General features: G+C 49.7%; 1 protein-coding gene across 3 annotated transcripts; it reads right to left on the bottom strand.

Moving 5' to 3' along the window:
- Positions 1–387: 387 nt before the first annotated feature.
- Positions 388–22484, bottom strand: MGST3 (microsomal glutathione S-transferase 3). 3 transcript variants are annotated; one of them, XM_072814627.1, is made up of 7 exons: positions 21831–21932; positions 17077–17155; positions 6696–6819; positions 4592–4665; positions 3567–3624; positions 1341–1413; positions 388–641 (listed from the first exon to the last, which is right to left on the bottom strand). In XM_072814627.1, the coding sequence occupies exons 3-7, from the start codon at positions 6810–6812 to the stop codon at positions 505–507; spliced, it is 459 nt and encodes a 152-aa protein (XP_072670728.1). In that variant the 5' UTR covers positions 6813–6819; positions 17077–17155; positions 21831–21932; the 3' UTR covers positions 388–504. The 3 variants fall into 3 exon arrangements, with proteins under 3 accessions (XP_072670728.1, XP_072670727.1, XP_072670729.1); XM_072814626.1 differs by lacking the exon at positions 17077–17155 and having other exon boundaries at positions 21831–22484; XM_072814628.1 differs by lacking the exons at positions 17077–17155; positions 21831–21932 and adding an exon at positions 20933–21177.
- Positions 22485–22804: the final 320 nt, after the last annotated feature.

Below are 22804 nucleotides of genomic sequence, written 5' to 3'. Positions count from 1 at the left end.
TGCTTCTCCCTCTGCCTGTGTCTCTGCCCCTCTCTCTCTCTGTGTCTCTCATGAATGAATAAACAAAATCTTAAAAAAAAACAAAAAAAAACCAAAATCCTTGTTGTTACTGTACGTGTTAACAGCCAAGTGGTAAGATAATCTTATATCCTAACTCAGGCTAAAAGACTTTTCCTCTGCGGTGCCAATTTTTCACAGCTGCGGCATGATTATGAGCCTATTACCAAAATCAGACATTTCCCCAATTTCACCTAAGTAAACACCCTCTGGCAGGGAAGAGGGGGCTCAGTACCCATCGCTCAGTACCCATCACCTCTCTCCTCTAGTAGGAACAGGCTACTTCTTTTTGACAAAGACTCAAAAGAGAAATCAGTGACCGAGTCAGGGTTAGGTATGAGGCTAATGCCAGGTAAGTTTTTATTATATTTAGAAAAAAAAAAAACATAACTGAAAATAAAAGTAAGTCACTCAAAATGAATGAGTTTTTAAACATCTTGTCATTCTTCAATGGCAGCATTTGGATCCACCGCCCAAGCCAGTTTTAACCCAACCAAGATGCTGGAAGGCAGAGAACACCGTGGTGCCCATCAGGCCGATGAGGGCTAAGGAGCCCAGGGCTCCCCGACTCCGCTTGCTGGGCTCTGAAACAGGAGAAGGAGCAGGGGTGACTAGAGGTGTCGGAAGGACAGAGCTGTCAACATCCACAAGCCTTCTGTCGAGGCGTCTGGGGTTGCACAAAGGACCATCTGGTTGGCCGAGGTCAACCAATGTTTGGCCTAAAGCTGTCAGTATGTCAGATACTGCGTGCAAAGAAAGTTGTCGCAGCGGTATTATTTGGACCTTAAAAGAATTATGGGATAATAATGAGAGCAGCTTTGCTCCAGGACCTTTGGGAGTGTTCCCCTGCTTTCAAGAGGGAAGTACAGCCCAAAGAGTCTCTCTCCCCCTTCTCTCCCAGGGACACCACCGATAGCAGCAAGTCAGGAGCAGGGGCTCCGGAGTCAGGCTGCCTGGCTTTAAATCCCGGCTTAGCAGTGTACACTAGTAGCTCCGAGCCTCAGTTTCCTAGCTATAGAACAGGATGTACTGTCTGCATCCTAGGATTGCTATCGGGTTACCTAGCTTACACCAAGGTCTTAGAGCAGCGACTGACACATACAAAACGTTCAGCAAAAATAAGTTTTGTTGCTCTTCAAAGGTTAGTAAAAAGAAGGGAGATACCAGACCCTTCACCTCAATATCAAGGTACTTCCCCTTTTCTCAAAGCCCTGCTAACAAGAAAAATAGAGCAGCACAGGGTTTTAAATTTGCTTCCTTGGCGGACGTCAATAGGTACTTACCTCCTGTGTAATAACCATAGGCGTAAAGAACTCGTCCAACAATCCAGGCCAAGCCCAGGCCAGAAGCTATACGCTAAAAGAAAAGGGCTGCGTTAGTACTGGCATTAAACCAACAGGCCGACCTTCAGTAACATCCAGGGCTGGTGACACCACGTTTTACCAAAACTTCCAGGGACATGGTAAAATGCTCCCCCACCACAGTTGGGGCAGAGGTATGTCGTGTGTCGCAGGAAAATCAAAGACCTGTGATTCTTCTGTGAACTGCTTGTGGCTGGGGAGAGGAGTCTGGCCCTCCAGGAGGACGGGATGGAAGGAAACTCCTGGCTTGCCCTGGAGAACTCCTTGTCCAGGAGCACAGGACAGGGAGAGGCAGGCCCGGGGGCCGAAGGGTGAGCCCCAAGACAGAACTGACCCCAGGGCAGGACCCAAGTGCTGCCGCTAGAAGAAGTAGGCAGAGGGTGTCATGCTGTCCCCCCAGAATACGCGGTCTTGGAGGGGGACATCTTCCCCTTCCCGACACCCTTGAGTAGAAAGAGTAAAACTTACACAGAAAGTCCTACTTGAGCACCACCCTGGGGGGACCTGCTGAGTCCAAAGGAGGCAGGAGAGGACGGGAGGCCGTGTGGGCATGTGAAGCATCGCACGCCACCGTCTCCAAGCGCCTCTGCAATTTATCAGTGGCATCATGGAGGGTAAGGCGAGTACTTTAGGGTTTTTTTTGTTTGTTTAGTTGATTTTGGGTAAAGTCAACTATCAGGTGTGTGAAGCCACGAAAAATAAAAGCCCCAGGCCCATAAGTCACCCTCTGCAACCTGGCCCCTGCCAGACTGAGCCTGGCTGTCATGCTACACCGTTACCACCGACCTAGGACTTGACATCGGTGCTTGTCCTCAGACTAGTTCTAGAGTATTCGGAAGAATGGAGCATGAGGAACGGGGTCCAGGGAAGAGGCACAGGAAAAGCAGACGGGATGGACACGTGATGATGCCTAACTAGAAAGACCAGCTAATCTCTTTAGACCAGCTCGTCTAGCCACCTGCTAAGTTGGGGGCCCCTCAGAGGCCCCAGAAAGAAGTATCTTCTCGAAGACATTAGCAGATGTTTCTTTGAAAAAACAGAACTTCAGATCAGGAACCACAGACGTGCCACTCTGGCGGCTTATAACGAAGCCCAAGGCCCTTTGAGTGTGGACCAGAGGCTCGTGTAAGGCTGAGAACCAGAAAGGAGAAGTCCCAGAACTTGGCTCAGAGCTCAGTTAAGGGGACAGTGGCCTGGGTCCATGGTGAGACCCAACCGGCACCTAACCTGGCTCCAATAAACTGGCTTTCCTGAGGTTCAAGGTACCGTGCAGACCACGTCTCCCGCCCACGAGGTCTGTGGTGGCCTATCAGGCCCTGTGACCTGCCCCCGCCTCCTGCTGACCACTTGGGGCCTTGCCCTCGCCCGTTGCCCGGAAGACGTGCTCCCTCACCTTCTGTAACTTTTGCCTGTCACCTGAGCAGCACGCACAGTCCTCCCCCGACCACCCCACTCACAGCTCTGTCCCGTTCCAAGACTCCCTTTCCACCTGCCCTGCTCTCCTCTCCTCCGTGGCACGCAGCGCCATCTGGACTTACTGCTTTTTGTCTGTGACCCCACAGCTAAAAGCAAACCAGGTGTCTTGGCCCGGTTTGTTCACCGTCGTAACTTCAGCTATCTGTCAGTGTTTGAGTGTGGCACCTGAAAATTAGGGACACAGACCCTCCAGGATCAGAGAGATTTGGGTTCAAGTTCTGATACTTCTACTTTGTGTGTCACTGTGTGCCCGAGACAGTTGCATAGTATCTGAGAGGCTTCTCCTTATCTGTAAAACATGGGGAAGGTCCTACCTACTTTAAAGAACTTTGTAACAGTAACTGAATAAAACTATTATATTTTTAAGATTTTGTTTCAGAGAGAGAGAGAGAGGTAGCAAGAGAGAGAGCAGAAGCAGGGGGAGCAGCAGAAGGAGAGGGAGAAGCAGGCTCCCCGCCGGGCCAGGAGCCCGAGGTGGGGCTCGATCCCAGGACCCTGGGATAATGACCTGAGCCGAAAGCAGGTGCTTCACTGACTGAACCACTCAGGTGCCCCCGAATGAAATTCTTTTAAAAGGACATTGAAGATGTTCATTCAATGTCCATTCTGCGCTTTCCTCCCCAGTAGCTCAGTGAGCTAAATCCAGATGAAAACCCCCTTGGAAAAACTTACCGGGTGGTAAACACCTCCAACCGCTAGGAAAAATAAGAACGGAGGATACACTTCCAACCTGGAATAGACAGAGAACTTTTTAAAAAAACAAAAAACAAAAAATGGGGATCCCTGGGTGGCTCAGCGGTTTGGCACCTGCCTTCAGCCCAGGGCGTGATCCTGGAGTCCTGGGATCGAGTCCCGCATCGAGCTCCCTGCATGGAGCCTGCTTCTCCCTCTGCCAGTGTCTCTGCCCCTCTCTCTACCTATGTCTCTCATGAATAAATAAAATCTTTAAAAAAAAAAAAAAAGTGCTCCCAGTCTACGTAAAACTGCAGAGCCACGGCCGAGTTAGACACTTGAGAGTAAAACTAAACACTGAGAGGGAAGAGATGCCCCCCCAACTAGCAGGATCCACCGTCTTTTCCCCGCGTGGGATTAAAGGTAGCTCAGAACACACTGAGCGGGAGACCACAGCCCCAGCATGCTGGTGAGGAAGGCAGGGGCGAACCCCGGATTTCCTTCTGGGGCTCACGCCTGCTCCCTGCCTGGGGCTGGGCGATTCTAGGTCAGCTTAGCTAGGACGCCTTGCAAATGCAGTAGGAGGGCCACGCAACTTGAAAGACATCTTTGAAAAGATTTTTCCAGGAAAGCCCGGGTGGCTCAGTGGTTTGGCACTGCCTTCAGCCCAGGGCATGACCCTGGAGACCCAGGATCAAGTCCCGTGTCGGGCTCCCTGCATGGAGCCTGCTTCTCCCTCTGCCTGTGTGTCTTTGCCTCTTTCTCTCTCTCCATGTCTCTCATGAATGAATAAATAAAATTAAAAAAAAAAAAAAAAGATTTTTCCAAAACCCCACTATCCTAACAACTCTGAGTGATCGATCTGTTCACACACCTTTTTTTTTTTTACGACCATTTTAATGAGGTGCCCGTGATCATCACCACACCTGCTATTCGGCAAACAGTGCCGATCGATGGCTGAGGGGCCGGGCCCGAGAGCTTGCACCCTGAGGCCCTCCCCGGAGCCCCGTGGGGCCGACACTCACGTGTTCTGGTGGGCGCGCTGAATGCAGTTGAACAGGTGCCCGTTTTCGGGGTCCGTGCTGTACATGGTGGGATACTGAGGATCAAAGGTCAAGAGTAGCATTCAGTGTTGGTTTACAGCCAATCTAAAAGATAACCTATCCTCCAGCATCTCCTCCCATCCCCTTGACAGATGATCACTCTCTGCTTAAATACTTGCAGCAACAAGGGTCTCAACTCTGAGAAGCAGAATCAGCGCATTTCTAGCCCTAAGCAGTCCTTAGAGCGGGCACGTCTGTGCAATAGTTGCACAAGGGATGAAGGCAGCTTACGCCAGGCTCGGTGCCCTTGACACTGTGCCATCACTGCCAGATTCCCGATGCATCACAAAGACCCCACAGGGAAAGAGCCCCTTGCCAAGAGTTATCAGATCCCACAACCTTTTAAGATTTTCCTTGATGGGGGAACAGAAGAGAGAATTTTAATGGATGGGTCTGTTAAAAAAAAAAATCAGTATGAAAACTTTCAGAGAAGCTCTGGTCAGAGTCTCATGATAAGGTGCTAAACAGAAATGGGCATTTAAATTTGCTCACCAGGGACGACCTCAGTAATCGTCCCTTTTTAGATCAATTGGAACCAAAGGAAGCATTTAATAGACCTCCTTCTTATATCTGATGTCTAAGCCCAGGCTAACCTCAGCACCACACATTTCTCCTCTATTTGGGAAACGGAAAATGACCTTAAGACATCATTTTTAAAGTGGCACATTTGGAAAGACTTGCCATTTAACCCTCTTTATTTAGTTCACTTTATTACTTATTTTTAAAACTCCAAGTATGATTGACATACATTATATTACTTTCAGGTGTATCACGTAACGATCTGATATATGCATATATCGTGGAATGACCGCCACAGTAAGTCTCGTTACCATAGCTGGAGATTATTTATCTTTTGAGATCATTTAAGATTTGCTCTCTTAGCAACTTTCAAATATGTAGTATAGAGTTAATTATAGCTGCCATGCTGTACCCTGTAGACTTTTCATTTTTTTGATCCTACATATACGTGAGGTCATACAATGTTTAGCTTTCTCTGTCTGACCGATTTCATTACTTGCCTTCAAGGTCCAGCAATGTTGTTGCAAGTGGCAAGATTTCGTTCTTTTTTATGGATAATATTCCATTCTGTATACACACCTCCCCGTCTTTATCCACTCATCCACTGATGGACACTTACGTTACTTCCATGTCTTGACTACTGTAAATAGTGCTGCAATGACCACGGGGGTGCACATGTCGTTTGGAGCTAGTGTTTTCCTTTTCTTTGGATAAATACCCAGAAGTGGAATTGCTGGAGCCTACAGTAGTTCTATTTTTAATTTTTTGAGGACCCTCCACTGTTTTCCATAGGGGCCACACCAATTCACATTTCCACCAACAGCGTGTTCCCTTTTCTCCCCATCTTCGCCAGCTTTGGTTATTTCTTGTCTTTTTGATGATAGCCATTCCCCAACAGGTGTGAGATGATAGCTCATCACGGTTTTGATTTGCATTTCCCTGATGACGAGTGATGCTGAGCACCTTTCATGCACCTATTGGCCATTTGTATGTAATTTTTAGAAAAATAGCTGTTCAGGTCCTCTGCCCATTTTGGTAATTGGGTTGTTTGGGGTTTTTTTGAGTTCCGTGAATTATGTATTTTGGAAATGAACCCCTTATCATTATTATATCATTTGCAAATATTTCTTCCCATTCACTGGTTGAGCTTTTCATTTTGTTGGCAGCTTCCTTGCTGCACAGAAGCTTTTTGGTTTGACGTAGGCCTGCTTGTTTAACCCTCTTTAGAAAATAACACTCTCCCAGGCACATAGGTCCGGCCAAAAGCCATACTGTCCTTGCCCCAGCACAGCTGGTCCTTCTACGGAAGAGACCAGGTGAAAACACGGTGGAGACTGCTCCCCAGCAGGGCCCCCACCCTCCCCGGTTTCCTGCCTTCTTCTTGCTGGGAAGGAGCAGCTTTTCCAGGAGGTGCAGTTCTCAGACTGCAGTGCTGATCCCTAGCCTCACCTCTCCTTCCACCACTGAGAACAAGGTCTTGCCCCAACCCCTCTAGGTTTCCACTCACCTCCACTTTGTACTTCTTTCGGGCCTTGGAAACATTGATGGCTAGATGAGCTACCATTATGAAGCTAGCAGCACCGGTTAGAACCACGAAACCATATTCCTTCGAGAGGACAGCCATGCTGGCTCTGTGGAAGGAAGAAGACATTAGGGTACCACCCTGCACTGGAGGGACCCAGGGTAGGAGGCCTGGAGCATGGAGGTACAGCGCTTCATTACCTGCAAAGCTATACCTGCAGGGGAGCTGGGTGGCTCCAGGGGTGAAGCACCTGCCTTCGGCTCAGGTCATGATCCTGGGGTCCTGGGATCCAGCCCCACATTAGGCTCCCTACTCAGCGGCGAGTCTGCTTCCCCCTCTCCCTCTACCTTGGCTTGTGCTCTCTCTCGCCCGCTCACTCTGTCCCTCAAATACATAAAATCTTTTAAAAAAGGTATACCCGGGCAGCCCCGGTGGCTCAGCGGTTTAGCGCTGCCTGCAGCCCGGGGTGTGATCCTGGAGACCTGGGATCGAGTCCTGCATCAGGCTTCCTGCATGGAGCCTGCTTCTCCCTCTGCCTGTCTCTGCCTCTCTCTCTCTCTCTCTCTCTCTCTCTCCCCCTCTCTCTCTGAATAAATAATTAATTAAAAAAAAAGGTCTGATCAAAAAGGTGGGAGTAAACATGATGTTTCTAAGAGGCAGCTGTAGATATTACCATGCATCACACAACAGAATCGAACCGTTATTCAATCACGCAATGTACACAGAGAAAGGTGTGCGAGCACATCACATTCTCTCCTGATGAACATGACGTTGGCAAGATGTGGCCGCACCAGTGCAGTAGGCATTGCTGTAGGACATGGCTGCTTCTAAACCACTTTCAGAAAAAGGTTTAATGTGGCAAAATCCTAAAGGATGTATTAAAGACACAGACAGAGAGGAGAGAGGTAGGCAGGGAGAAAGAGAGGGAGGGAGGGAGGGAGGGAGGGAGGGAGGGAGGGAGGGAGAGGGAAGCAGGGTACGAAACAGTAAGTAAACAATGCTTCCAAGTTCTCTGTGTGACTGTGGCACGGGGGACACCGAGGGCAGGGATCGTGGGACGCCCCTTGATCCCGGGGCACATACTGGTTTAGCAGCACATGTACCGCAGGTAGGAGACCGAGCTCTAGCGCTCTGAAAGAAGAGCGTGGCTCTGAGCCTGTCACGCTGCCAGGAGACCCGGCTCGGGGCAGCTCGGGGGAGCCAGGCTGCTCATCAAGTCTTCACCTCAAAGCCCCCCTCGTGGACATGTCCAGTGCCTGCCACTTACTCTGAAATGCATCAAGAAATGACGATACACGCCAATCATGGGAACTAGGTGGTGGCTTTAGGGACGGTCTCTATATATAATTCTTCCAACTTTGCTGTATACCTGAAACATTTCACCCTAAGACAGAGAAAAGGCTAATTGTCGGCATTTTTCCGTGTTCTGCAATTTCAGCTCTTTTAGCTACTGTTCTGCCCCACAAGGAAAAAAAAGAGAAGAAACAGACTGGCCATCAGGGAGAAGAGAAGTTGGCAGGTCGGGGGAAGCCCTCGTAATGCCCAGGTAAAGCCGAGCCGCCCCTCCACCTCCCTGAGCTCCGGCAGCAGGCAGGTGAGGCAGGCAGGACAGAGCGCTCCCCGGGAGCCTTCCTGCCCGCCCACCGGCCAGCAGCTCCCGCGTGGGGTTTGCAGTTTCCAGCCCTGCTAACCGCTCACTGCGACCTGTCCTGTGGGCCTGGGAGGCCTACCTGGCCCCAAAGCGTTTCTTTTCTTTATTTTTTTTTAAAGGTTTTATTTATTTATCATGAGAGACACAGAGAGAGAGGCAGAGACACAGGCAGAGGGAGAAGCAGGTTCCATGCAGGGAGTCTGACATGGGACTCGATCCCAGGACTCCAGGATCAAGCCCTGGGCCAAAGGCCGACACTCAACCACTGAGCCACCCGGGGATCCCGCCCCAAAGCATTTCTAGTCGCCCTAGCCAACAACCCAGCAAGATAGAATATCCCCATTTCCGAAAAGGACCCAGAGGTTACGGCATGTTCCCAGGGTCGAAAATAGAAGGCACCAGAGCTGGGATTCCAATTTAGATTCCAGTTTGGTTCCAAAGTCCCCCCCCTTCCCCCCCCTTTTTAAAAAATATTTTATTTATTTATGAGAGAGAGAGAGACAGGGACAGAGAGAGGCAGAGACACAGGCAGAGGGAGAAGCAGGCTCCATGCAGGGAGCCCAACCTGGGACTGGATCCTGGGTCTCCAGGATCACACCCTGGACTGAAGGTGGCACTAAACCGCTGAGCCACCCGGGCTGCCCCCCAAGGTCCCCATTTTAATCCCACTTGGAGATTGAGAGCCGGCACCAGTGTCAGGGTCACAGCACCTTTCTCGGTGTGCAGTTTGGGGCCAGAAGGCGGCTGAGTTCTTTAAAAGGACGTTTCCCTTAGGTCTCAAAGATGACATTTAGGGCTGAAGTCCTAGAGTCTGTCCTCCCTCCCCCCACACCCTTTCTCAGGATCCACAATAATTCTCACCAGTTTCCCCTTCTACAGTCTTCACCTTGAGCGGCTCCTGGGTTGGGGGACACACTGCAAAGGGCTGTGGCCATGACTCGGTGCAGGACTGGCCTCTTGGCTACCGTCTCCCTGCCGTCGGGTACGGCGGCAGAAAGCAGGTGGTCTCTGGCTGCCCTCCACACTTCCCTGCCCTCATTCCCTCCTAGAATTTAGTTGCTTCCAAAATTTAGAAAATCAGCTCGGGGAGGTAGTAGTTATTAAAATGGAAATATAGGGTGAATTCTGAACACCTCTTTGAGAATAGAAATGACTGAGCATTCCAACCTATCTGATGTCCTTGGAGCTCAACAAAACTCTGCCAAACAGGTCATTTAAAATGAAGCTGTCACTCACTCTGTCAGAAGCCACCTGCTTAAGGACAGTAAATGAAGCACACTTAGCTCAGGTCAAAGTTTGCAAGTCGAGAGTCCTAGGTTGAGAGCGCATTTCCAGACCCTAGCCTCTGGACAGGATGCCAGGCTCCCCGGCAGCAGGGGGTCACCCTGTGTTTGTGTGGCACTTTTAACCCTCACAAAAATCTCTTTAGCTTCACTACACAGAAACGGGGATGGAGGCTCAGGTAAATGAGGGCAGAACCAAGACCAGAGCAGGTTTTAGGTCTGCCCCGAATACCCAGGCACAGGCAAAACGTTAGAATTTCATGACTCAGTCACTGCCCTTGGTTTTTCTGGTTTGTAAGGGGTTGGGGTGGAAGCTGAGAGGCACGACAGGCATCTTGAGTAGATGTTTCTGTTGCAGGCAGGCAATGAGCCACACTCAGGCGACTGCTCAAAAATTTATAACCTGAAATCAATACTTACTACTGAGCTCCTCTTCCAGAGTGTACATGCAATCTGGGAGGTTAAAGCTGTTAGACATGCACACTCTAGTGAAAGTTACCCTCCTCCCACTTTGCTACCGTGATGGGTATGAGGGAAAAGGGATCTGGGTACAGGCAAGCAGAGCCAGGAACAAGTACCTCTGAAGGGCAGAGAATATACAGTGGGGGACCCAGAGGCCAATGCCAGAGTGGGTGGTTTGCAAAAGACCGTGTAGCTAGCTGTGTGCTCAGATGGGAGGAAGGGGTCTACTTTCCTTGAACCTCTCCCCGCAGGAGTCCTGGACGCACCTGCAAAGGCGCAAAAGCAAAGCCCAGGATGCCTCCTACAGGATGGGCAGACAGCACTCCTTGACACCCCCTTGCCCTCCCACCAAATGAGGAGTCCCGCTCCAGACACCAGCTGGTGTGATCGATGCTGAACCAGCCACGGCAGCCACTTAGGGCAGCTGGGGAGACCGCGTCTGTCTGGCATCCTCCACGCCAAGCACACAGTGGGCCCTATAGACACCTGCGGAATAAACAGACAAGCCGCGGCTCCAGGTGGCTTTCAGGAATGACACCACCAACTGACACAATGCTTGTCACCTGCCACGGCGCCCAGCTTAAAGTAGGTGCCTGGGCGATTTAAGTTCCCTTTTGTTCCCCTCAAAAGTGTCTCCAGAACCCTTTGAAGCAAAGAAAGAGGAGGTCAGAACACAGAAGAAAGCTCTGTCATCATGGCTGCTGAACACATAAATCCAATTGGGACAGGAAAATGGTTATGGCTTGTCCCTTCGGGACAGAATCAGCTTGGGACGCCCGGGGGGCTCAGCGGTTTGGCCCGGGGCGTGATCCTGGAGACCCAGGATCAAGCCCTGCATCGGGTTCCCTGCATGGGGCCTGCTTCTCCCTCTGCCTGTGTCTCTGCCTCTCTCTGTCTCTCATGAATTAATAAATAAAAATCTTAAAAAAAAAAAAAAGAGAATCAATTGAAGTCCACATTCATAAAACAACACCTATTGGACCCCTGGGTGGCTCAGTGGTTGAGCGTCTGCCTTTGGCTCAGGGTGTGACCCCAGGGTCCTGGGATCGAGTCCCACAGCGGGCTCCCTGCATGGAGCCTGCTTCTCCCTCTGCCTGTGTCTCTGCCTCTCTCTCTCTCTCATGAGTAAATAAATAAAATTTTAAAACAAAACCATATATATAAAAACTTGAGGCCGAAAAAAACCCTATCATTTGCTGAGTCCTTCTGCTCTGAGGAATCCAAGGCTAAGACACGGATGCTCCCACCCCTTAAAGGTCGGCCTTGGTGGGCTCGGGTGCAGGTGAGCTCACTGGTTCGGAGGGCGGGGGAGCAGCACAGCTGACAGAGGCCGCAGCCTGAGGCTGTCCCGGCCCTGGAGCCAGCGGAGAGCCACCAAGCTACAGGCTGCATCACCTCTCTGGCTTAGCACACCGCATTTTGCTGATTACACACCGACTCTGTGTCACCAGCAACCCTTTTATTGACCTAAGGAGATAAGGTGGTCTTGGGTGGGGATCTCTGCCCCAGACTTTGGTGTCTGCGGTGGCACCAGACTCACGGCATGTGGTCTAACAGTCCCTTTGCAGCTCAACTTCCAAAGCAGGTGTAGAGTCTTTTGTAACCCGCTTAGCTGCACAACGGCGTTTGTTCATCATCACACTGTGTTCGAGGTGGGTCACGCTCTCGCTGTGTACATGAGAAGTTATAATTTGTATACACAGAAATGTATTTAGGTACCTATTTTTTTTTTAATTTATTTATTCATGAGAGACACAGAGAGAGAGGCAAAGACACAGGCAGAGGGAGAGGGAGAAGCAGGCTCCATGCAGGGAGCCCAACCTGGGACTCGATCCTGGGTCTCCAGGATCACGCCCTGGACTGAAGGTGGCGCTAAACTGCTGAGCCACCTGGGCTGCCCATTAGGTACCTATTTAAACGTACTTAGTGTGCACTATGACACGGTGGTGGGGAAGTTATAAGATGGAACCATCTGGAGAACAGCCTAACGATGGTTAATATTCTTCACATTGTTCATACCTTTTGGTTCATTAATTCCACAGGGAAGCTAAGCTAGAGGTTATAATCAGAGGCTCAGACAGATGTGGTTCAAAGACGTTCACTTGAGCACCATGTATAACAGCGACAACAGAAATGGCACCATGGCCAAGCAAAGAGGACAAATTAAATAGTACACCTGTAAAACAGAATATTGTAGTATGACCATTAAAAATGGTGTGCACACAATTAAAGGTGTTGAAACAGGCTTAACATACAGCATGAGAGGTTTTTTTTAAAAAAAAAAAAAAACCTCAAAAGGCGTATATAGTGTATAATCTCAATTTTCTCCGTAATAGAAAAAAATCAAAAATATTAAAACCATCACCATAGGGACGCCCGGGTGGCTCAGCGGTTCAGCATCTGCCTTCAGCCCAGGGTGTGATCCTGGAGTCCCAGGATCGAGTCCCACGTCGGGCTCCCTGCATGGAGCCTGCTTCTCCCTCTGCCTGTGTCTCTGCCTCTCTCTCTGTGTTTCTCATGAATTAATTAATTAATTAATTAATTCAAAAAATAAATCTTAATAAAAGTAAAAAAAATAAAACCATCAGCATAATCACTTCTAGATGGGTGAATTACAGACTTTCCTTTGTACTTTCTGTAATTTTCAAAATGAGCAGATACACACCAAAAAAAAAAAAACTACAGAAAGTGGCCTGACAGGAACTGAGAACTCAGAGGAACAGTCAATATATCGCGATGGAACCAACAGCCACAGGTGACTCACTACCCAGCCTGCATCCTGTCACTCACCTGCCCTGTGCTCTTGGCAGCTCGGGGATAAAGTTCTGGAATGAAACCAAGCTCAGCACCCAGTTCTCACACCTCCTAGCTGCGTGTCCTTGGGAAGATTTCTCCACCTGTTTTAGCGACCTCGGCTTCCTTATGTGTTAAATAGAGACTCGGGTGGTACCCGCCCGCCTCTGCGCTTGTCGTTGTTGTGAGGAAGACACGGGGGGGGGGGGGGGGGGGGGGGGGGACACGCTGTCTCGAGGGCTCAGCATGATGCCTGACACGTGGTGGGCACTCAGCAAATGTTCCGCACCAGATTCTTTTTTTTTTTTTTAAAGATTTTATTTATTTATTCATGAGAGAGAGAGGCAGAGACACAGGCAGAGGGAGAAGCAGGCTCCATGCAGGGAGCCCAACGTGGGACTCGATCCTGGGTCTCCAGGACCAGGTCCTGGGTTGAAAGCAGCGCTAAACCGCTGAGCTACCCGGGCTCTATTATGTGTGCGTTTACATCAACTGTCTCTGCCCTGATTCAATTATAAAAGCGCATGTTTGAATCAATGATAATTTCCCTTAAAGAACGTATAATTTAGAACTCTATTTTCAAACAGCAAACAGAATCGAGAACCATATATATTTCATTTCTATTTCCGAGCTCTGAGCCAGCCGTGATAAAGCAGGAATATTCAGGAGGAAGCAGGTTTCCGATGCTGACCAGGGACATCTGCCAACTGCAGTCCCTGAAGCCCACACTGCAGCCAGAGATGCTTGCTCATCCCCGCGTGGGCGTGTGCGCTCACTTGCTCATCCAAGGTTCCTGAGTGCCTACTGTATACCGCTCACAGGGCCCTGAGCTGGAGATGAAGAGCTCACACTTTGGTCCCTGCCCTCACCAGGCCCGTGTTCTACTGGGGGAAACAGGCAAACGAGCAAACACACACCCAATTCCAGATTTCCCCCGTCACAGCAGGGATCAGAAACTGGGTGCACACTTATCCTACAAAATGAAAGTGAACATGTTGGGGAAAGGCAGAAATAGGACGGAAGAAGGGTTTCTGTTCTCTTCTCCCTTATTAGCAGTGGCAGGTGTGGATCCTTTCAGTTTCCTGGCCGTCTTGAGAGGAGTCAGAATAGTTTGGTTGAAAGTATATGAAAGTGAAGGCCTTAAAAGAAACTAGATTTTATTTTCAATTGAATTTTTTTTAAGATTTTATTTATTTATTCATTCAGACACACAGAGAGAGAGAGAGAGAGAGAGAGAGAGAGGCAGAGACACAGGCAGAGAGAGAAGCAGGCTCCACGCAGGGAGCCTGACATGGGACTCAATCCTGGGACTTCAGGATCAGGCCCTGGGCTGAAGGCGGCACTAAACCGCTGAGCCATCCGGGCTGCCCTAATTTCTTTTTTTTTTTCTTTTTTTTTTTTTTTTTTTAAGATTTTACTTATTAACTCATGAGAGACTCAGAGAGAGGCAGAGACACAGGCAGAGGGAGAAGCAGGATCCATGCCGGGAGCCCGATGCGGGACTCGATCCCAAGACTCCAGGATCACGACCTGAGCCAAAGGCGGAGGCTCAACCACTGAGCCACCCAGGTGCCCCCATAGATGCCTTTCTTGAGAATACTTTAGAAAACCAAATTAGGGATCCCTGGGTGGCTCAGCAGTTTAGACCCTACCTTCAGCCCAGGGCATGATTCTGGAGTCCCAGGATCGAGTCCCATGTCTGGCTCCCTGCATGGAGCCTGCTTCTGTCCCTGTCCCTCTCTCTCGGTCTCTCATGAATAAATAAAAAATCTTTTAAAAAACCCACCAAATTATTTCTAGAATATTTTTTTTTATTTCTAGAATATTTTAAAACTGCAATATTTCTGCCTGTAACTTTTGTACTTATCAAAGTATTAAATAGCTGAAAATGATTTTTTGAAGACATGTCAGGGCGAGGAAAAACGAGGAGCAGTATTTTGAAGCAGGTGGGGAAGGGGAAAAGCGCAGGTCGAGGTAGGTTTCCAGGGGGAGATTAGAGGACAGTGGGGCCTCAAGGTCTCCACAGCCAGTGAGTAGACACCCAGTGGATTTTAAGAAAGCCCCAAGGCCAGGTCTCCCTTGAGAAGTGATCAAGCCTGGGCTTCAATGAGAAGACATGCCCCATTCCAGTGCCTGAGTGAGCAACACAAATTTGCATTATGACATCTGCCTGAAGTAGTCCCCTCGAGGAATTTTACCGGCAGATTCTCTGGAAACATCACCACGCTTTGCTCAACCTTCCCTCCAGTTCTGCTTCTCTCTGGGGCAGGGGTTCCTTCAGTTTCAAGGACGACCCAGAACACTTCCTGAACCACATTCACCAGAACACTCCGGGGGGTGAAGCTCTCCTTCACTATGTACTCACGTCTCTCTTGGCTGCCAAAAGAAACTCCCCAGTGTACAATCAGCATTGCACAAATGGGGCAAGAGGCAAGCTTTATAGATTTGGGCACTTGCCTCAAATTATTACTTCTGAATCATGAAGTTACATCAACTTATCTTTTACTAAGTGAAATCAATTGGATTGTTTAAAGGGAGAACACGGATTTCACCCTTCAGCTCTCTCTTTGCTCTTAAACAAGCAGACAAAAGCCAGCGTGGACAGTGGTCACCCTCTACTTCCATCTGCAAGATCGTTCTCCCTAAATTGTCCTGCAATTTCTCAGCAGTGTCTTTTTGTTTCTTTATACATCCAGGAGTGGGACAGTGGGCAAGCACTCACTCACACACTGACTTGGAGCCATTTCCCAGTGTTTCCTTAAAATTCTTATCTGGCTCCCTCTGTTATTCATCCAATCTTCTTTTTACGTGGTCCCTTCTTTTATATTTTCATGAGACTAACACAAGGGCGGTCACTTAAAGGGCTGGTCTGATGGTCCCAAATGGACTTCCCAACATGCAAGGTGGTTCAGAAAACTATGAGGTTGGAAAAAAAAAAAAAAGAGAGAGAGAAAACTCTGAGGTTGTGCTGGGTGTCTACTCAGCCTGCTTAAAGCACCTCAGGGCAGCTGCCCAGCCTCACTTCTGCCTCTGTTTCTACAAATGAACCATCTTCAACATCATTTCAGCCAGGGCAGCTGACCCTCATGAACCCATGGAGAGCTCAATGGAGAAATTTAAGAACGTGGATGGAAGCCGCACCAAAGTACTTCCCTGCTTCCACGATGGGAGAAAAGAAAGAATCACAGGATTTCTTTGTGTCCACCCTACATTTTCAAAATGCCACTTCTGGCCACTTCTACAACGAAACAGGTAATGGGATCTGCCTCAATGCCAAAGTTTCACACGACAGCTGGATTTTTTAAAAAGGGGCCAGGATATTTAAAAGAAGGAATCATAACCCAGGTGAGGAAAAATGACCACTTCTCACCGTTGCATTGCACATTTGATAGATGTTTCTCCAAGAGCTAAAAACAAGTTAGCTCAACAGGCACACAATTATTTATCCAGCACTTAATCATTAACTCGGTGAGGCGAATAGCAAGCAGGTCAGAAAATGGTACTTCCCCAGAACCTCATATTCTTTGATTCCTCACCAATGTTCCTCGCAGGACATTTGGGAAGTGGACACTGACAGTTAGAAGGGTGGGAGATCGGGGGATCCCTGGGTGGCTCAGGGGTTTAGCACCGCCTTCAGCCCAAGGCATGATCCTGGAGTCCCGGGATCGAGTCCCACATTGGGCTTCCTGCATGGAGTCTGCTTCTCCCTCTGCCTGTCTCTGCCTATGTCTGTCTGCCCCCCTGCCCCTCTCTCTCTGTCTCTCTCTCCCTCTCTGTGTGTCTCTCATGAATAAATAAATAAAATCTAAAAAAAAAAAAAAAAAAAAAAAGGTGGGAGAGCTGTCTCTTTAAGGGAAAATTTTGAATTTTCTATTCAAAATTAATAGAATTTCGAATTCTATTCCAAACATGTTGAACTTTATAGATTCCCTCTGCCCCTCCTGCTCATGCTCTCGCTCTCAAAAAAAAAAAAAAAAAAAGGGAAATTTCCCATATTGTTTTAATTCCAACACGTTGGTGAACCATCAATACTGAAATCAATAAATACCTAACTTCACTGGCTGGGAGCTGGAAAGGAGGGGGTCAGCATGAAGCCCAGGTTCACAATAGTTCTGCTTCAGTGGGCCGAGCCGGCATGGACACAGTAATCCCTGGTAAGGTCACATAAGCAAATTACCAGCTCTTGTCTTCTCCGGAGTCTGACTTCTGTGTGAAGAGGCACTAGACACACACGCCTGAATGGAACGGAGTCTCCCCTGGAAAAAAACTGGTAATTCAGCTCCTCAAGAATCTACGAATAGATTGGAACGAGAGAACAAATCCTAGGTTCCCCTGCTGGTGTGATGCCAAACTTTCCCAGATTCTTGATACAGAAGGCTCTATGGGGTGAGAGTTCCTTGATGGGTTGGCACCTCACCTAGACGTCCTGGGCCATGCTGGGCCATCTGGAGCAGAACCTCCCAGGAGACGTGATCCCAGTGGCAGGCCACGGGGCATTTCCTGTGGTCTGAAGGTACCCACTTCAGGGGAGCAAGAGAAAGAATGGGGAGAAGCAATGGGACACAGAAGAAAATAAAAATCTCCTGACAATGCATGAAATGCAGCTGACCTGACACAGTCAGTGTAGGACAGACAGTTTACCTAAGTGGAGTGCTTGCCTGAAGCCCACACCTACCACCCCCTTCAGTATTGCTTCCAGGAATGGTTCCCTCCCTGTTTTATCCCCCACCACACTCAGGACACCACGCAGGGGTGGCGGAGTGTGCAGGTCTGCGATGGCGATCCAGACTGGGATAGAGGGTCCTGACCCTCCAGGAGACACATGACATGGAGAGAGACAACACAGGAGGACCATGAAACGGGACAGGAACAGATTGAGTGGAAGGCTCTGAAGGACACCGTGTGATGGGCGGGAGAGGACAGAGGGAGAGAAAACATCAAGTGCACAGGAGCCAGGAAAGGGCTTTGCTCGCGTAAGGAAGAGAAAGGACACCAGTGCGTCAGAAGGGTATGGACTAGAAGGGTATGAGTAATCATATAGACCAGAAAAAGACTGGTTAGGAGAAATCAGTTGTTATTAATAATACCTATTATTAGCCTATATTATTTACTATATATCAAACACTGTTCTGGGTGGCCCACCAATATTACCTGCTCATAGCATCCCTATGAAATAACATTACTTGTATTGTGCAGATGGGGAAAGGAAGCATCAGAGGGATTAAGTAATCTGCCCAACATCACACAGCCATCACAGAGGAAGCCTGCACTCACACACAGCCAGACAGCCTGGCTCCAGACTCTGTATTTTCAAACCCTTGTCTCTACTACCTCTTAACGAGATTGCAGAGCAACTCTGACCACACCTGATCTCTTTTGGAATTTCTCTATCTCCCCAAACTCTCTCCTGAGCATAAAATATATTAACAGGGATAGAGAGCTAATAATTAACTCCCAGTCTGTGACTGATTAAAGCCTGAGAACTTTCTAATTGGAAGAAAAAAAAAAAGAAAACTTGGATGAGGTCCAAAAAAGAAACTTATTTTTAAATTTCTTTTAATGGGTGTCAGCACAGCCCTATGACAAGAGGAGAGATTCTGGGAAGGAAAAGCTTCCTCCCATCTTTCAGGTGTACAGGCTTGCAAGGAGCAAAGAAACCCGCACTTCTTGTCATATTGTGATTTCCGCACACCCTGTACCTTAATGGGCATTGTGCAGTTCCTGAAGGTCACAGGGAAATAAGCCCGGACTTCCACAAGAGGAAAACAAAAATCTCAAATGAGTCACAGGGACACCACTTGCATTTTCCACCACAAGCAATGTGGGCAGGCTGCAGTTAATTCTTAGCAGCTGCTGAGTCCTCACCAGGGTACCAGACACTGTGGATGGAGGAACTATCGGGGCTGCTGGTTCCTGGCCGAAACGGGGGATCTAACTCTTTGTGCCGGTCTGTACTTAGAATGAAGCTGTGCCAAAATCATTCATCCACATCGCTTTGGCTGGAGAAATAAAATACCACTTACTAAAAAAGGGGTGAGGGGGTGGGGGCAGCTGGGTGGCTCAGTGGTTGAACAGCTGCCTTTGGCTCAGATCATGATCCTGGGGTCCCGGGATCGAATCCCACATCACGCTTTCTGCAGGGAGCCTGCTTCTCCCTCTGCCTGTGTCTCTGCCTCTCATAAATAAATAAATAAAATCTTTTTTTTTTTTTTAAAGATTTTATTTATTCATGAGAGACATAGGCAGAGGGAGAAGCAGCCTCCATGCAAGGAGCCTGATGTGGGACTCGATCCTGGGACTCCAGGATCATGCCCTGGGCTGAAGGCAGGTGCTAAACCACTGAGCCACCCAGGGATCCCCTAAATAAAATTAAAAAAAAAAAAAAAAAAAGTGAACTAAGGTACCAAAGTATTAGAACCTGAGTTCCAGCTAATGAAGAGGCCAACTCTGGCAAGAACTCAGAGGGCAGAGATCCCTAGGTGGCGCAGCGGTTTAGCGCCTGCCTTTGGCCCAGGGCGTGATCCTGGAGACCCAGGATCGAATCCCATATCGGGCTCTCGGTGCATGGAGCCTGCTTTTCCCTCTATGTCTCTGCCTCTCTCTCTCTGTGTTTGACTATCATAAATAAATAAAAATTTAAAAAAAAAGAACTCAGAGGGCAAAGAGGGAGACTTATAATCCCAAATGATGAAATCCTTAAAGGTATTTCCAAATGTCACTTAGAAGGTAATGCAAAAAAAAAAAAAAGAAGAAGAAGGTAATGCAATTTTCCTGTCTACTCATTGATGTTTTTCTCCATGGAAAGACAGGTAGGTAGGCAGACAGGCACCATAAGAGACAGTGAGGGAAACAGGAATTCTTGTTTACATGGTCGTATCCTAGCCACTGACTATTGGGTTCTTTTTCAGGAGAATGGTACACTTCTAAGTAGTGTTAGTGAATTCATCTGTGTAAACTGTAGCATTGGGTAGATTCTTTGAAACAAGCATCACTTACAAATACCTGGCAACAAATATATTCTGAATCTATATTCAGAATATTTACATATTAAATATTAAATAGGGAGCAATAGGCTTAAATAGAGCTAACGGCGCAGCAGGCACTAAATTGCGTTTTGACAGCATGATTTGTCATCCACTTCATTCCAGATTGCTCCAGGGGCTTTTCAACACGTCTCTGGGTAATGGGCTAAAGCGCTTCATTACTGCACATTGACTCACTTTGCTGTCCTCCCGGTTCGGAAATTTAACCTTTCATGACTGTGTCTCTTCAGGACTCTAGGCCAACAGCAGGAAGTCTATATGGGGGGGGGGGGGGGGAGACTGTCCTCCAGTTTTGCTCCTTAATCTAAGGAACTTTCTATAGCAGGCCACAGTTATCTTTCTAGTATATCTGTTTTATATATAGTAACATCAGTTCAGGGGGAAAAAAAATTGCTTGACAAAGTTTCCTATTTTTGTAACATTGTGTCAGGATGGAAGCTTAACAGAAATGCCTTCCCAGGGGTAAAAGTATTTGTTTGGGTTTTAGATGCTAGTTTTATTTAACTGGGTTAAATTTAACTCCTGTGAGAATAAACATTCTTGATCCCCGGAGTAGGATTCTATGCTCTTCATTACTGAAGTCATGGGACTAACACATACATAGTCTTGTAACTCTGACCTGGTAACCTTGGGTGCTTCCCACAAACTGCAGGCTCTCCGTGATGGACAGATTTCCCAAGACAAGCCCTTGCTGCAGCTCCCACGCACAGAGGGATCTCAAATCTGCAGCAATTGCACCCGCCCAGGCCTAGGCCCACAGCACCTGCAAAGGGTCATTCGTGGGCACAGCAGCAGGTGTCCTTCCTCTGGACTCCCTTTCTCCAGTTAAGGGATTGCTGCCCCTGCTCAGTCACTCCTCTCCTACCCCACCCCCTCTGGTCCCAGCTTCCTGTTCCACAGTCACTTGTCCCTTAAGCTACAAAGTAGCTCTTAAACTCGAGGTCAGAAAGTCAGTAAGAGCAGAAGCCACCACTTAGGGGAATGACTCACCAAGGAGTCTCCTGCCGCTGCTACCACCGCCCTGCAGCCGCCCCTCTGCAGCGGCCCCAGGGCTCCCTGCACGGACACAGATAAGGGGGGGAAGTTTTCTCAAGTCCAAAGCCGATGTGTGCAGCATCAAGAGCCTCCTGCTCTCGCGCAGCGGTAGTTAAAGACCCACGCAAGGGGTTTCCAGTACAAACCGGCACACGTTCCTACGAGGCAGAAGGAAAACAACCCCAATTCCCTGGGAGGTTCTCCCGGCGGGTCCCTAGCAACACGTCCACATCCGCGGCAGGCGCAGGGCTCCCGGGGCACTTGCTACGGTTCGGGCCTGCAGTGTCCCGCCCGCCCACCTTTTTTTTTTTTTTTTTAAATTGTTGTTCAATTTGCCAACATATAGCATAACCCCCAGTGCTCATCCCAAGTGCCCCCCTCAGTGCCCATCACCCAGTCGCCCCAGCCCCCCGCCCACCTCCCCTTCCACTGCCCCTTGTTCATTTCCCAGAGTTAGGGGTCCCTCCCGCCCATCTTCTGCACCGGAGCTGCACTGGGCAAGGTCAGTCGGGCTCGGGGAGGCGCAGGCCAGGAGCGCCGGGTCTGCGCAGCCCGGGGAGAGGAGGAGAGCAAAGGAGGGCACTACAGGGTTGACCTTGAGAGTCTCCCCTGAGTTACCGATAGCGGGGCGGGCCCCACTTCAACGCCCCAAACCCACCCCATCACGGGAGGATGCAGGGCAGGTGGAGGTCAAAGGGGATGGAGAGGTGGACAGAAGCGTACAGAGCAGCCGGGGGAAAGGGAGCGCGTCCCTAATCCGCGCGGGACGGCAGAGGTACGGGCGGTGCCTCGCGCTGCAGCAGAAGTGCCCCGAGAGCCGGCGCTCCCGCGGCCCGCAGGTGCGGGGACTCACCTGGGTCACCTCCGCTCGGCTGGTGCGGCTGGTGCAGACCGCAGCTATGCAGCGAAGCGAGGGTGCCGCGCCCTGGGCCTCCGGCAGGGCGGGGGCGGGGCCTACGCCAAGCCCCGCCCCCTGGCCAGCGAGGCCACGCCCCCACGGCGGGGGCGCCCAGCCTCTCTGCGTGGTGGTTGGGCCGCCGCCACTGCGTTTCTATCCTTCTCAGGGCTCACCCCTCCCTACTCCCAAGGCCGTGTGTCAGTCCCTTCTGCAGACGCCTCAGTGGCCGCCTTCCTGAATTGTCCCAGTCAGTTCCTACTTTTTTTTTTTTTTTTTTTGGATCGGGTTTGCAGAACTGTAGCGCGTCAGTAATTTGTCCCCAGCAGAGCCACCGTAGCTCGCTCCTAGGCGCGTGCGCAGCGCGCCCGGCGAGTCGGCGAAAGAGCTCGAGCCTCGCGCTGCGGGCGTGGGGCGCCGGAGGCCCTTCGTGCCTCGGGGTGCAGCGCTCGTCGAGCCGGAGGACGTCGGGGTGCTGGGCCCGTGCGCGTCCCCGGCTACTCTCCGGGAGCTGGGAGCCGGGACCCGGGAGGGGCGGCCGCACCTACCCTCGCCCGGGCTCCCCCGGCCGGCTCGCCTGGGCCCGCCTCGCGGTGCTTCCGGTGGAGGCTCCGCCCCGGGGGCCTTCGGGAGCGCGCGCTCGTCCCGCCCGCGGCCTGGAGCTCCGGGGGGGGCGGGGACCCGGGGGGGGGGCGGGGACCCGGGGGGGCGGGGCGGCGCGCGCAGCCTGCAGCCTTCGTCGGGAGGCTTCACACCGGGTGGGGGGGGTGTTTATTTATTTATTATCTATTTATTTACTTATCTATTCATCTGTTTATTTACTTATCGATTTATGTTTATGTATCTTTATTTACTTATCTGTTTATCTATATCTACTTATTCATTTATCTATGTATCTATATCTATATCCATTTATGTATGTATCTATCTAC

The sequence above is a fragment of the Canis lupus genome, chromosome 38, assembly GCF_048164855.1.
Source record: "Canis lupus baileyi chromosome 38, mCanLup2.hap1, whole genome shotgun sequence".
Lineage (NCBI taxonomy): Eukaryota > Metazoa > Chordata > Mammalia > Carnivora > Canidae > Canis > Canis lupus.
This window is presented reverse-complemented; position numbering and strand designations above follow the sequence as displayed.